A 14953-nucleotide genomic window follows, 5' to 3' on the forward strand; every position below is an offset into this window, starting at 1 on the left:
GTTTCCATGACGCAACAACCACCAGGGATTTCAATAGGGGCAAGAAAAACATGCCTTGTGCTCGGGTGTTTTAATACAACAACCAAAAAAAGGAGAACATTCTGCATGCATGCAAAAAAAATATCACAAGTACACCCAGGAATGTTACACAATCAGTACTATAATTCCAGTGATATGAACAAAATTGCAGAGACTTTATTTACTCACTACCTTGTGCAGAATCCTGTGGGGTTTTTTTTTTTGCCTGCATGCTTTAGAAACAAGGGTTTTAGGGTTTTAGAACCTGATTTCACACAAATGCTTGAAAAATCAAGTGCAAAACAAATCCACCACAACAGAGATAGTCCTTCAGCAGGTGCACGTGTGCCTGTGTTAGAGGGAGAAGGGCCGAGAAAACACTCTGACACAGCAGGCAGAGGGAGAGGAAGGGCACAAGAATATGAAGTGTGACTGCCTTAAGATTACTGCATTTTCTCAAAAAACAATTACCGTATATCAGAGGGAATAATGTTAATAATTATTTGCATTTGTAATGAGGTTTTCACTCCAAAGGGACCCAAAGCACTTTACATATAAGAATATACTGTATATATATAACCTCATATCCTATTTCATTCACGGCTGAAGTTCAAGACCACTTGGGTGACACGTAGCAGCATTTCTGCACCAGCAGCCCCGTGACACAGCAGATCAAGAGGAGACGTTATACAGAAACCATGAAATATGAAGTATGAACTGCATGAAAATTATATTGTACAGTTCTTTTCCATTCAGATTTTTTTAAACAACCAAATGTTTTGTGATTTAGGGCTTCCTAAGATAACATTATGGGGAACAATGTCTTTTTGTATACCTATGTACAGTATGGCTTCTTCATATCCTAGAGTAATTGGTTTCTACTATCTCTAAAGCAAATATAAAATGGCCAGCAGGTTATGTTGCAAGCTCCCATCCCCCCATGTATTTTTCATTAACAGCCAAATCTAAAAGTGCTGTAAAGCTATTTAACATCAGAACATGAAACAAACACGTGATCCAGCCTCCTGCACAGTTCCACACAGTGGAGGATGCTGAGCATGCTCAGTGCCTGTTCCTTTTGTTTACCACTGTACAGTAAGTGGAGCAAAGGTCACCCTGCACAGAGGTGAACAGATTCTACAAAAGGAAATCAGAAATGTCTTAATTTAGAATTTGAAAGGCATTTTCCTAGACTGTTTAAAATTAATGTTCTGCTGTCCAAGAAAGCAAAGGTTCTTGAGATTCTTCAGAGGAGACTTTTTTATAATTTGTAACATTTTTCTAGCTTTTGTCAAGGGCTCAGACATTTATTTTACACTCATATAGCAGTAATATTGGCAAAGTGTACAAAACTGCCTTCAGAGCAGTGCGATTGTGGTTCCTTTTATAGAAGTACAATGTAATTGTTTGCTGTTCTTGTGGTTCCTTTTATAGAAGTACAATGTCATTGTTTGCTGTTCCTTTTTCCGATGCTTCATAACTCTGACTTTTGTACGAAGCTTAGCTTGTCATGTTTACATTCTTAAAAGGCAGTTTCAGCTACTGGAATTTTCAGGAAATCGTTGACTGTGTTTGTGGAAATAGATGCAAAAAAAATTCCTCCACGAACAGAAGTCTCACCTGTTTCCCATTTTCATTTCAGAAAGCAAACACCTCTTAGGTCAGCTGACTGAATGGTAGATAAGGCTGAGTGTAGTTTGTAACAAATCTTTAGAAATTTACAAATGTAATTAATAAAATGTAAACTTTAACACTAATTTTAAGCTGAAGTAGGCTCATGCATGCTTTGAAAAAGCTACTATAACAAACAAATGACCTTATATGATGTATAACCTTCCTTATTTTGCAAGGTATCTAATATCTACAGGAAAAAAAACCAATATAATCTTAATTAATTGTTATTTCAGAAACACAGAGGCAAATCTTACTGTCTGATTTTTGTCTAATGTATGACACCAAGGATATTTTCAGCTGTCTTTCCTGGGAAAGGGTGTTATTAGGCAATAGCTGTACAGTTTGTGCAAAGAACTGATATGATGCTCAGAGAAATACATGATACTAATGAGAAAGTACAAAATGTTCACCTATGACACTTGCTTTCACTCTGTGACAAATGTAAACTTTTCTTTTTATCTCTGTCTATGATGATTAAAGGAAAATAGAAAAAATGTCTTCATAAGGGTTTATCTGGATGTTAAATAATACTAAACTATTTTTTGTTGAAGGGATATGTTTTTGTAATTAAATATAAGTAAAAACGAATTGTATTATATTGTTTGTAACTGAATATCAGAATCTTTATATTCTTTTAACAAGGCAAAGGCACACTTGACTGTAGTTGCAAATTGGAATAACAAAAAATATTTTACTTAAAGGGCACTCTTTTATGGTCTTTATACATTTGCATTTTCTCATGATCTGAAGTGATCATTTTATCAAACTTATCCTGACTAAAAGAACAATGACAAATTGGAACAGAGATTATACAAAAAAGAGAGGGGAATATTTCTGCTGAGAAACTGCATAAATGCAACATTACAGATGGTGTACAGTTTGAAATGATAAAGTTTGGAATATGGCCCCTTGTCTCCACAAATTAAACTCTGTGGTCTTAAGATGTATACCTTTCTTTTGTTGTGTCAAATTCGGTATAATTATGGTCACATGATTCATTTAAAGCTGAATAGATGTCACAAACTAGCCGAAGATGTTACCAGGCGAGTGGTGAGTAGTCCTTCTCCTACAACTAGCTAAAAGAAAGAAGACAGACATTTATCAGCTCAACCCTTTTATCACTTGGTATATTTAGACAGCTATAAATTTACAGCCTCTGCCCAGCCTCGGGTATCTCTCTTGGCCCATCACACATTTAGACATCCATTTTCTAAATCTAGTGTGTAAAGGCAACAGGTTTACGCCAACCCCATGAAGCCAGCAGTTGTTGAGCGAAGATCATTGACGAAGATTAAGCTAATTCTTGGCATGACTGTACATTGCTGATCCATGCACCAGCATGCTGAAACGTTGACCTACTTTTTGTGAAGGCAAGAATTTTGACTGAGCTGCACAGGCCAGAGAAGAGGGTTGCAGGCCAATCACATTGTGCCAACTCAGACAAGCTGTACTTTGCGAATCTGTCAGCTTTGGTTTTAGCTTGCCGGAGGTGAAAAGGCAGCACAGCACTTCTTATGGAATTATAATCTGCGTGATCTAAATGTGGTTATTAGGAAGGTATTCAATAAAAACGTAGTCATTTTCAGCAAGAACTGTATTGATACACTTTTTGTGTAGTATGATTATTAATATTCACATTCTGTAAGTAATAAACTGCTTGTACAAAATAACTTTCTTTATATAAATGAATAATTTATCATTACATAATAAGATAATAATAAGTGTATTCAGCAGTGCTATGAAAAGTAAATGTAAGGGTATAAGGTTTCAGGTCTCTAATTTGTATTTTAAGAATCTAAATTAAGATTAAGATAAATTAAATTAAGATTTACATTGTCATTCAAGGCCACAGTATGATTCCAGAACTATAATAATCTAAAGGACAGTTTTGTTCACATGTTAACTTTGTCACTTAGTGTTTAGAAATAAATGCATGCCAAAAACCTTCTCAACACGGACATATAAATGGATGGTCACTTGCCATCTTACTTCTGGTTACCTAAAGGTCATCGTGTATGAGTGGTAACTAAACGTTTTCTGTTAAATGAAATAGCACATTTGTTTCATTGCACTTCATAAACATTTTATAGATTTTCCAATAATGATAGTTATACAGGAGTTATATGAATCCTTGCCTCAGTGACCCAGCATTAATCATTCCTGTTAAAAACACACAAACACACTCCACGTTATGACAAAAATAATCTTTTCATCGAACATCACAAGCTGTGCTGTTGTAGTGACATTAGTCCTTTTTGAAGGTTTTCTTTGCAGTCTTAACCTAGGCTGTTATTACTGTAGTTCTTTGATAAAGTTCTTATTTTTTGTACTTTTTTATTCATGAAAATGAATTTTTGCGTGGAAGATAGATATGTATTTAAAGGTAGCATACATTCCTGTAATTTGTAAAAATAGCAGAATGGTTTGTTAAAGCCTTCCCAAGCAGACGGAATGGATGTTCTCCTTAAGCAATTATTTAGGGACAAAAAGAAGCATCTGAATTTTGGACACGTCATTACAAATCCTTGCCTTCAAATATATTCCTGTACATTTCTTCATTAATGATGCCTTTCAGGAGCACAGGTCTTTGCAACTAAAGTCCCAGAACAACCCCAGAGTTTGGCAACCTATTCAGGATGTGCTGCCAAGACCTTTTTAGATTCTTCTCATAGGTTTCTCCATGTTCTCACTCCCTTGACTTAGCCTAACCAAAAATACATTTCTATTCTAATCAATGAAGGGGTTATTTCTGGCCACGCTTGTCATTGAACCCCTTCTCACCCATACTGTTCTTGCTCTTAGTGCAGACGGCTCCATTTCTTCATATAGTTTGTCCTGCACAATCTGTGAAACCTTCACGTTTCTTTCCCCTCCTGATCCGGATAGTGGATATATCTATAGAATAAGAACAGAGGTGTGCTGTGGAGACGTACATTGCTAATTACAGGCACTTAGAACATTACTCGGCCAACTCAAACAACTGTGTTGCGAAATCTGTCATGTAGAACACTGACGTGTGTTACACATGTATGTAAATGGAACCATGGAGATCAGACTAAGCTGTATCAGCGGGCGTGCTGGAGATTTTACAGCCTCGGAATTCTCTGCATGCCCCCTGGTGGAGACAGGTGATATTGATGCTGGTGCTATGAAGCCTGTTAGGTGAGTACAATCCCTGTCCTTGAAAAGGTGCTCCCACGTTTTATTTTGTATGCAGATCATATTTCATTGTTGCACAGTCTGTTGTTGTGCTACACCTGTTGTTAAATGTTACACCTTATACATTTTCCTGAAAAGGGCAATGACCTTGATAAGTAACCTTTATAAACCTAGCAGCCTATTCCGTGTGCCTGTTTTCCCAGGTCATCTACTGAGCTAATTAGTAGTAAAAGAAAACAGAACTTTTTGATAAACAACCTTAGTGCAGCTCATGTCAAATATGCATGCGTTTTTTAATGACAGGTCTGAATCTCCTGTCGCATGGAGTCGTTCAATTAGTCCAATTAAGCCAATAACGAACTGTTGAGGTCCATTAGGAAATGAGTTTAAGTGAAAGTCTGCAGACACTTTAGCGTCCCAAAGAAGACTGAGACAGCCCTGTTCATGATCAGAAAATTAATTAGATCAGTGATGCTCATGTTCAGTCTTGGAGATGTGCGGCCCTGAAGGACTTCTAGTTTGGCAAACGTTAAGAAAAAACCTATACTATATTTGATCTAATGGCATAAAATAGATTTTTCACATCAGCTTGCAAATGAGCTACTCCATGTAAGTGTAAAGACATACAACTCCCTTGCATACTATTTATTATAACAGATAGATTTTAAGTCAGTGGAATTGATAGTTCAATTGCAAATCAATAACGGAATTGGAATTGTAATAAAACACAAGAGATTGACCCCACAGTTAAAAGTGTTTAAACAAAAATATGCAAATCTTCAATTTAGGTGCACAGATGAATGTTAATTCTGCCCACCAGTTTTTTAGTTGTGTTTGAGGTGTTTTTCTTGCTGCATATACTACATAACTTTGTTATATACTGGATCATATTCAGAATCACATTTTCCCCCTTTAATAGTTTTCTCATTATGGCTTTTGAATAAAATATACACTTTTACTCTAAAAATTGTGAGCTGAATGTACAAATGTACAATATGCAAATGCTCTGTGACAACTATTGAAATAGCAAAGAGAGACACAAAGGTTACAAACTGGGAGGATTTATTAGCCATTATTTATTGATTGTCAAAGTCACCCTTACATTAATGATGTATGAATCGTAAGAACCAAACAGAACCAGAAAAATCATGATCTGGGTTTGTAAAATCATATAGTGTATGAAACAATTTGTGCTTTTATGACTTTGTATAAAAGTAGGCACGGTATGGCTTACACCTGAAGTCGTTTTGAACGAGAATATTAACTAGTTTAGGCACTCCTGTGCTTCCCTAGGCAGCGGTGAAACCCCAAAAAGACCTTCCTGTCATAGAGAGCTCCACCAACATTTGTCCCTGATCCCAAACGTCATCCGGGATAAAGACAAAACTAAGGGAGCGACGAGCCTTCATAAAAGCCAGATTTTTTACAATGGAAGTTGTGGTTTTGACTGTTTCTCACTTTTTTCAAATATACCACTCGCTGAATTTCAACAGAAAGGCAACCAAAATGGTTTTGATATTTGATGGCAGTAGAGTTATACAAAGTCTGTATGTTTTCATAATACTGTCAACTGTAATAATACATTTGTACAAATCTGTCAATTCCACTGTTTTTTACAATTATCTCCTAAAACATTAATAAGGCTTTATTAGACTGACATACAGTATTTTACACTTTGAGTTGGAATAAGCACCAAATTGCAACAACTGCAGACACCTCATTTCAAAGTAATTGTGGACTTTGCAGGGCCATCTTTAAGATGAACACATTGCATTTGAATTCCCCTTGTACAAGATGTACCTTTTACAAGGTCATGATTACCTTATAAAGGATCTTCAAAAATGTACTTCAGCAAAACGGACTTCATCCTGACTATAATTAAGACCGATATCTGTAGGTTTAATGCAGGTCTTAGGAAAAAGTTTCTTTCTTACTGATTGCTGGACCCACAGATTAAAAACATGAACTAAATCTAAATTTAAATGGTGTACAATGCTTATATACTGTAGGTGGAAAGGCTTATATCACTATTTCTTTATCCTTAAGGATGGGAATACCAAACCACCTTGTTGTAGAATCAGATGGTCACATGAGAACAGTTTAAGATAATCAAGAACTGTCATGAATAAGTACGTCCTCCTCCAGTTTAAAGTCTTATATTTTATGCTCTTGGAAAGTTGAGATCCTTTCCAGGCAAATGAAATCTCATCTGCTCAAGATGTCAGATCCATTCCTGTGGCAGGTCCAGGCTGGTGCAGGTACCTTCTAATCCATGTCATATTTGTTGAATTTTTCCAACTGCTGCCTGAGTAATGGGAAGGGTGGACGGTCTTCTGGAGAATCCCTCCAGCAGGACAGCATGACGTTGTAAACGGATTTAGGGCAGTTTTCTGGGCAAGGCATTCGGTATCCTGAGGTTATAAGCTTGTAAACTTCATTGTTGTTATAAACTAAATAAACAACAACATGAAAATGGTTACAGTTAGAGACTAGAGGTGATGAAGTCTGACATGTCAAACAGGTTTCTGTTATGAAAAACATGGGTTCTTGTCTTTGAATATAAAAAAATGCCCATTAGAAAATAACTTAAATCTCACAGCTAAACCCATATACAGTATGGGCTCAGAGATATCAGGATAACTAAAGCCCCTCCAATTCTAAAGTTTTACTACTTTTTCCTTTTATCCCAGTAAGAAGATATTTGCTGCTACTGAGAATTCTGAATAATTGAGATTGGCTTGGATCATCCTTTCTAGAAATTATACAATAGATCTCTAACTTTATGACTGTAATACTGTGTCAGAGCAAGAGAACCCAACTGCAGCTGATAATTGCAGTTTGCACACAACTGTGTAACACCAGGCAGTGCCAGTCATCATTGAGGGGTTAGTTTGATAAAACCAAGTGGTTGTGATAAGCAGAATCAACACAAAAATGAAAAATGACCATTACCTATGTGGCTAAAAGAAAAAAATAGTTTAACTCAAGAGTTTTAACCACGTCTCTTGAAAGACAATCACGTGACGAATCCTGTTGGTTTGGGATTTGGGTACATGTCATTGCTGTTTGGAGAATGAAATGTTGCAAAAGAACATGCAGGGATGCAGAAGTACATCTGAACAGAGAGCAAGGTTGAGCATGGCAGGTACCTGGGTATGGAACTCCACCATAGGTGAGGATTTCATACAGAAGAACTCCGAAAGACCACACGTCTGATTTAGTAGAAAAGCGCCCATGGCTGATTGCTTCTGGAGCACACCATTTGTAGGGGATTTTCTTGTCTTCAGAGATATAAAAAGGCTCCTGAAAAAGAAAAATAGCAGCACCCTTTTATTTTCCTGTATTGCCTGATTTCCCTACCTCTGATTTTAAAAATGCAATTATTTTTCTTGTCATTTATCCAAACATTTGCAGGGTTAAATGTACAGTTGTTGTTTGCATGAGGAACAATCAGATTGTTGCCAAATATGTCAGCTCCTTTGAAATAGCAAGATGGCAATCCAATGTTTTAATGCAGCTGGAAAAGTAAATTATATGGTTTCAGTGGAGCAGATAAGAGTTAAGGCACAGAGTGAAAATGTGCCCAATGATATTTGTGCTGGTCAGCTTAGACTTTCAACTAGCAAATGCTATAGACAAAGTGCAGACTGATTTCTCAAGCATTTCAAGCTCACACAGGAAATTAACCAAATAACGGCATATAAACTTTCACTGTAACAGAGGGAGCTCTATTGAAAAACTGTCTCAGAGTAGAATATAATGGTTTTATTTTTTTAAAGTTTTAAAGGACAATTTTGTGCATACAGTATGCATACAAATATGTTGTATTATGTTGCAGTAAATATAAATGAAAAGGTAAAGCTTTTTGCTATGCTGAAAGGAAAAGAAAAGAGACTTTTTTGTTGGCTGTGGAGCCTTCTTCAGGTGTCACAAGCAGTACTTATAAACACTTCTTGTGATAGAGGTACCTACAAGTTACATGTTTTGCCAGATTGCAAATGTGTGTAACAGCTAAAAAACAAAAATAACTGTTGAACCTCCATAAACAATTTAATAGATTTGTTCCAAATAGGTTTCTTGGAAGAACTTGGATTGCAAGATTGACCTAAAGCATTCTCTATATTTTTATATCCCAGAGTAATTGTTTGCCAATTGCAATACACACAATGGGTAGAATGGCCCCCTCTTTGCAACCTTTGTTATTTGATTTTATTATTTTGTTAACTAGAATTAACATTAATTCATCTACCTTTGTCACCCGAGCCAACCCAAAATCAGCCACTTTGCAGATGAGATTGTCTCCAACTAAAACGTTCCGTGCTGCCAGATCTCTGTGGATGCTTTTCTGGGATTCCAGATGGGCCATCCCATCAGCAACCTGACAGGCCATGTCTAAGAGTGAAGACATATCCAACCGCCTGCCTTCTGTACCTACAGATGACAGAAAAAAAGGAACAATTTCAGAGACTGTCTTTATGCCGTATTAGTACTGTGAATAACTAACGTAAATAGCAATTTTACAAGGTTTAAAGGAAAATGAAAGTCATAAACCCACACAATAAAAGTGCTTACCTCTGAGAAAATTCAGTAAGTTCCCCTTTTCCATCAGTTCGGTGACAATGTAGTAGGAGTCTTCAGTTGTGCAAATTGCAAGAAGAGAGATAAGATGTTTATGGCGAAGCTTCTTTAGTATCTGCGTCTCTAACTGGAACTCTCTGTAATTCACATTCTCTGTAGCAGAGGAAAATAAGACTGTATCAATAGGGCTCTGGTAGAAAAGACTTGAAAATGCAGGAAAGCTAGCATTCAGTTTGATTGAGATGTACAAACAACTTAAAAAGTTTAATGGTAGATTCGGAGACAAAAAAGGATCAATGTAATTGAATACATATAGCTCAAAACATACACCTTGAAAATATGTTTTAAAGAATCATGCTGAATCCCAGTGGGAGACAGTGTTAAACCAGATAGACTGCATACCACAAAATACTTTTGTTGTGTAAACCTAAACAAAAAGGCTTGGTATGACAACTTTAAGAATCATGTCTGCCGCAGTGTTTTGGAATGATGGTGCTCTGGGACGTATTTTAATAACACGTGCTTCATAAACGAATAATGGATTGATTGAAGCCTTTTCCTTACACCAAAGTAAGTACTACTCAGGTTCTTCAGCGTGTCCTATACGTTCTCAATTATGTTGATTACTTCAACGGGCATTCTCCAATCTCCAGGTTTATAAAGTAAATTAAGTACTCAAACAATGGCCATTTTGTGCTCTCAAAGCTCCTGGTGTTTCGTTTTACTTTTAAAAATGGCAATCAGCAATTATTTTTGTAAGAGCCACCCAATTTGGAATCAGCAATTGTGATTCACTTTTTCTTGCTGCTTCAACCCTTGTATCATACAGGTGAGATTGAGGTGATGGTGACTGTGAGGACATCTCAAACCCACACATCTCTAGCAGCACTGTTGCTTTAATAACCCCTGTCCCAATGAACGCATGAGGCATGAATCATACACTATGCATAAGCCTGTTAATCCTCACCTTTATTTTTTAAGACTTTTATTGCGACTCTAACTTGATTTTTCCAGAGTCCTTCATAGACATCCGCAAAATATCCAGTTCCCAGCAATTTGCCGAGTGTAAACTCTTCTTTAGGAAGCTCCCATTCGTCTACAGTGGAGTGTGATAAATCCTGTGGTTTAGGTTCTTTCTGTTGGGAGAATGAGCATTACGTTACAGGCTCTACAGTCTGGATGGGGTAACTCAAAGTCACTCAAAAAGCTGTTGATTATGTATTTAATAATGTTAAAGTCCACAAAAACTGCAGAGAAATAGATATATTTGTGTAAAGGATAAGCAAAATTAAATTATTTTAAAAATGATGGCAATTTCTAAATTGCCCCTACCAAAAACACATCCTATAGAGTGCCTAGAAGTTCCTGAAGGTCATTTTATCCTTAAAGACTAAAGCTATCATTGTCAAAGTGACACTGAGAATTCTAATCGAGCTCCGTAGATCCAGGCTTCATGATGGTACACACCACGTTAAGATGAGATTCATATAAAGCCTGTGCATGCACATATTTGGAAAGTACCCAAGAAAGCAGTGTAAAATCTCCAGAACAACAATTAGACTGATGTCTAGTTTCACAAAATAAAATGACCACTACTGTTGTGCTACACGCAAATGATATTTTGCATAAAAAAAACAGTTCCTTGTCTCACACAGTTTTCATGACTAACAGCACTTACTCTCCTGCATCCTTCTGTCAGTTTCTCTATGATGGAAAAGGAGTGAGTCTTGTAGTAGTCAATGAGACCCATCAGGGTGGTGAAGCTGTTTCTCTCATTTAAACAGTACAGCCCTTCTGCATTTTGCAAGATTTTGAAGTGTTTCACTTTGTTGTCAGATTTAACTGTGGAGAACATTACAAATTGAAGATTATAAATCCTAAACCCAAACTAGAAATCCTATTCATCACAGTGGACCACATACAGTAGCTTCCAATTAATCTTGGGAGATAACACCTAATGTCAGTTGAAAGTTCCAATTTCAGATAATTTCTGTACATATTCTATAAAAAAAAATTGAGGAAGTGTCCCAAATGTGGTAATAATTTCCTTCCTGTTAACTTTTATTTTGAAAACAAGACTATGCCTGAATTGCAACATAGTGTTTTCCTTAGAAGGAATCCTGTATTTTAAACATGCCCACATCCTCCTTTAAAAAGTGCAGGATAGGAGGTATGTTATACAAACATTCAAAATAAACCTTTTCATCCATTTCACATGTTTAACATTAATGATATACTGTATGTTTACCAATATTTTTGGGAAATAACGTATTAACCACAGGAATATTTAACATGCAAATTGATTGATTTGTGCTTAAAAAAACAGAATAAGCTCTGGCCTGAGGAATCAGTGTGTGTGGCTCAGATAGAAATATCTTGCTTGTGGATTTTCTATAAAGTCACTATAAAGAAACTGCAAACTTGTAATTTGCAATTGCAAGTGGTTAAATGTTTGTATGTAATCAAAGGCCTAAGCAGATTTAATTATGTAAAACATGAAATTAATGGCAGACACAAGGTTACATATTGAACTGCAGTATGTCTACACATGCAAATTGGGGGTGGTTGACTAAACTTTGTCATGATTATATGCAACAAAAGAGAATTGCATGTGCACAATGAGGTGTCAGGTTGGCATTGCTCTGTTAATTACACTTCCTGTCTGATAGTCAGTGTCACACCTGCCTCAGTCTTTGAATTATTTAAAAATATTACTGAAACCAGAAAGGAGAAGTATAATGCATCAGAAATATATGGTCCCTCGAAAGAAGTAAAGATACTGAAATATCAAATGAATTAAGTGTTAAAGAATGAATTAAGCTGAGGTGTTCAAGAATGTCATCACTTTTAAAATGACTGAAATCTAAAGTTAATTGCACATAAGTGTGGGCAAGAAGCAACTTTTAAAGGATTTCAACTTTTGTACCACAACTACAGTAATGTATGTTCTACAAAATCAAGACTGCTATTACTGATACGTGGCACTAACCTGTCTTATCTGAGCAAACTGACAGGCAGTGCAAAAAAACATTAAAATCAGTCCAAACAAAAATTATTTATTACAAGGAATGTTCACTAGTAGTTACAACTACAGATAAATGATTTCCAGCTGAGGATTTCTTAAGCAAGTGCTTCAGCTTAGCAAAGCAAACATGAATCTTCAGAAGCACTTAAAAATGGTGTTTAATACCAGTCTCCCTGCAATCTACACATATCTCTGTGCTCCTAAAGTGCCTTTGAAAAATTGAATCCCCTTCCCTTTGCTTCAATTAATATTTAGTCCCCATAAGAATGCAATTTTACCCCAATTACATCATGGTAAAGATAACTGAAGTACACAGGAATGCAAGAATATTTCATTTGTCTGAGAATACAGTATGTTCAGAATCTTCTCCATGTCCGAATACCATGCCATTGAAAACCAATAGCTAACAAAACTGCATCCACTTTCAAGTCCTGGTGTTATGGCCCCTTTCCCCAAACAGTCAACTGATAATATAAAGTGCTATGAATGAGCTCAGCACGTGTCTTTGCTAGATGAGTAGCACCCACCAGACAGGACATAGTCCACATGCTCTCTCTCGCTGAGACGCACCAGGAATGTTCCTCTGCCATTTTCAGGTGAGAGGAGGTGGTTCACAGCCTCTAACCGGTTCATCTTCCCAAAGTACCATCTGAAATCATGGTTTTCAAAGTGATTTGTGATACTCCGAAAGACACATTGGGTTCAGAAAGATCGGAAGTTTAGCATTGAACAACAGCATTGAAAAGAAAAACGCGTATCTTAAAACATTTTTGTTAGTTATAGTATTGAAAAGAAGAATGGGATTAACATTGTCATTTTTTTTTTAAATCTGTGATGATAATCGTATCAACTGCGTATAATAAATAGATGGAAAATTCACTTGTGCGTCTAAGAACTAAGAACTTACGCGTTACTAGTGAAGCTCTAAGGTGAGGCAACCTTTATTCATGCAAGCGAATGCGTTTTTTTATTTACCTTTTCATAAGCTGAAGCAGTTTTAAAGTTCACGTGGAAAAGGAAGTACCAAGTTATTAAAGCAGAAGAATTTTATTAGGTCATTCAGTTTAGCAAAATACCATTAGTGGTTTTATCACTAATCATCAAAACCCGGTTGCATTCGAGATTTGATTTACTAATCATTATGGCATTCTTACCATTATTAACTCACTATAGCAATATATAGCAATATTAAACCTTAAAAAAAGAAATTATTGTTGTCCATTCATACCTTGATATAGAAATGCACATAAATCTACAACGAATCCCAACGCCATTCTTTGTTACTACTGTTAAATACTGTTTGCCTGTACTGAACCTATCATTAGACACCTGTCTTTGAATCAATCGCTTAATAAAAAAAGTGGGATTTCGAAAACTCAACGTGTACTAATAGAGAATCTGAACAGAGAATGTATTATGCGCTAAAAACTATTTACAGTAACTAATTACAAAGCATGTGGCCCCTATTCAGAAGCGTCCAGAAATGAATTTGTCCTAGTACTTACGGCTGCGCTTCTGCAGTCTCCCCTCTAGCGAGGTAATTATAGGGCACAAATCCCGTGCCCACAATTTGCCCATTGGGAGTCACTTTCGCTGCATTCCACCATTCACCTGTACGACTCAGTATCTTAAACCGGTCACCCATTTCAAACGACAATTCCTCTTCAGCTCTAGCGTGAAACGGCCAGAGAGCCGTGTACATGTCTCCGTCCGGAGTTTCTCCCTTGGACGCGGGTACCGGCGGTGGCTGGAGTCGGGGTGTCCTCGGCGGCTGCCGCAGCGCTTCGCCGTTCTCCGTCTCGTCAGGTTGGACTTCGCTTGCGTGACGCTTGCCATAACACCTGTCCAGCAGACTGCGCAGGCAGGGGCATTTATCACCCCCAACTGTTTCACCCATAGGAGAGTCCTCGAGAAAACTGCGGTCTGTAAATTCCCAACAAATTCTGAGAGCTTCCCAGTTCTCAGCCTAGTTCCAGTTGAAAGCGCAAGTTAAGAAGTCGACCACAAAATAATAATCATTGCAGCGTATTTCTCTCTTGTCACAGGAGCGGATAGTATTTTCAGTAAACTACTTTTCTTTTACTGGACTTCTGCTTCCTCGTTATGCGGCGTTCGGCATTCACTTTAAAACCACGCCTGTTCGCATGTCTAGAATTCCAAGAGCAGTAATGCTGCTAATAACGTATGGAAACAGCAGAACGCAGGTAAAATCTTAAGACGCTGACAATTTGATAACTACCAACTAAAGACTGTTGTACTTGTAAAAAAGTGCCGGCAATAGACACGCTCTTTTGCTCATTTACTATCCGATTAAATAACATACAGTACAGCGGCTACACCCATCTAAAAGCTATTTGAAACTTTGCAGGCAAAACAAACACGTCCACAAAACAAACTTCATTGCAGCTACTGTTTGGCGATAGCGGTTAAGGGGTTAACTACAGCAAATTAAAAATACTGAACACATCACTCAAGTTCAGTTCCCCATTACAGACACCC

The 14953-nt window shown here is 37.0% G+C and overlaps 1 protein-coding gene across 1 annotated transcript; it reads right to left on the reverse strand.

Annotated features, from left to right (window-relative positions):
• Positions 1 to 5896: 5896 nt before the first annotated feature.
• ptk6a (PTK6 protein tyrosine kinase 6a) lies at positions 5897 to 14953 on the reverse strand. Its single transcript, XM_088607437.1, has 8 exons — positions 13960 to 14953; positions 12982 to 13103; positions 11108 to 11271; positions 10397 to 10565; positions 9424 to 9582; positions 9101 to 9282; positions 8001 to 8154; positions 5897 to 7301 (listed from the first exon to the last, which is right to left on the reverse strand). Exons 1-8 carry the CDS (start codon positions 14349 to 14351, stop codon positions 7117 to 7119), a joined length of 1527 nt encoding a protein of 508 aa, XP_088463563.1. The 5' UTR covers positions 14352 to 14953; the 3' UTR covers positions 5897 to 7116.

This window comes from Lepisosteus platostomus, chromosome 15 (genome assembly GCF_059453375.1).
Source record: "Lepisosteus platostomus isolate fLepPlt1 chromosome 15, fLepPlt1.hap1, whole genome shotgun sequence".
In the NCBI taxonomy this organism is placed as follows: domain Eukaryota; kingdom Metazoa; phylum Chordata; class Actinopteri; order Semionotiformes; family Lepisosteidae; genus Lepisosteus; species Lepisosteus platostomus.

Coding starts and splice junctions, on each gene's coding strand:
- ptk6a (XM_088607437.1), bottom strand. CDS start 14,351: ATGGGTGAAACAGTTGGGGGTGATAAATGCCCCTGCCTGCGCAGTCTG. Junction 9,283..9,423: donor CTTACTGAATTTTCTCAGAG/GTAAGCACTTTT, acceptor TGTCATCTGTAG/GTACAGAAGGCAGGCGGTTG. Junction 8,155..9,100: donor GGTTGGCTCGGGTGACAAAG/GTAGATGAATTA, acceptor TTTCTTTTTCAG/GAGCCTTTTTATATCTCTGA.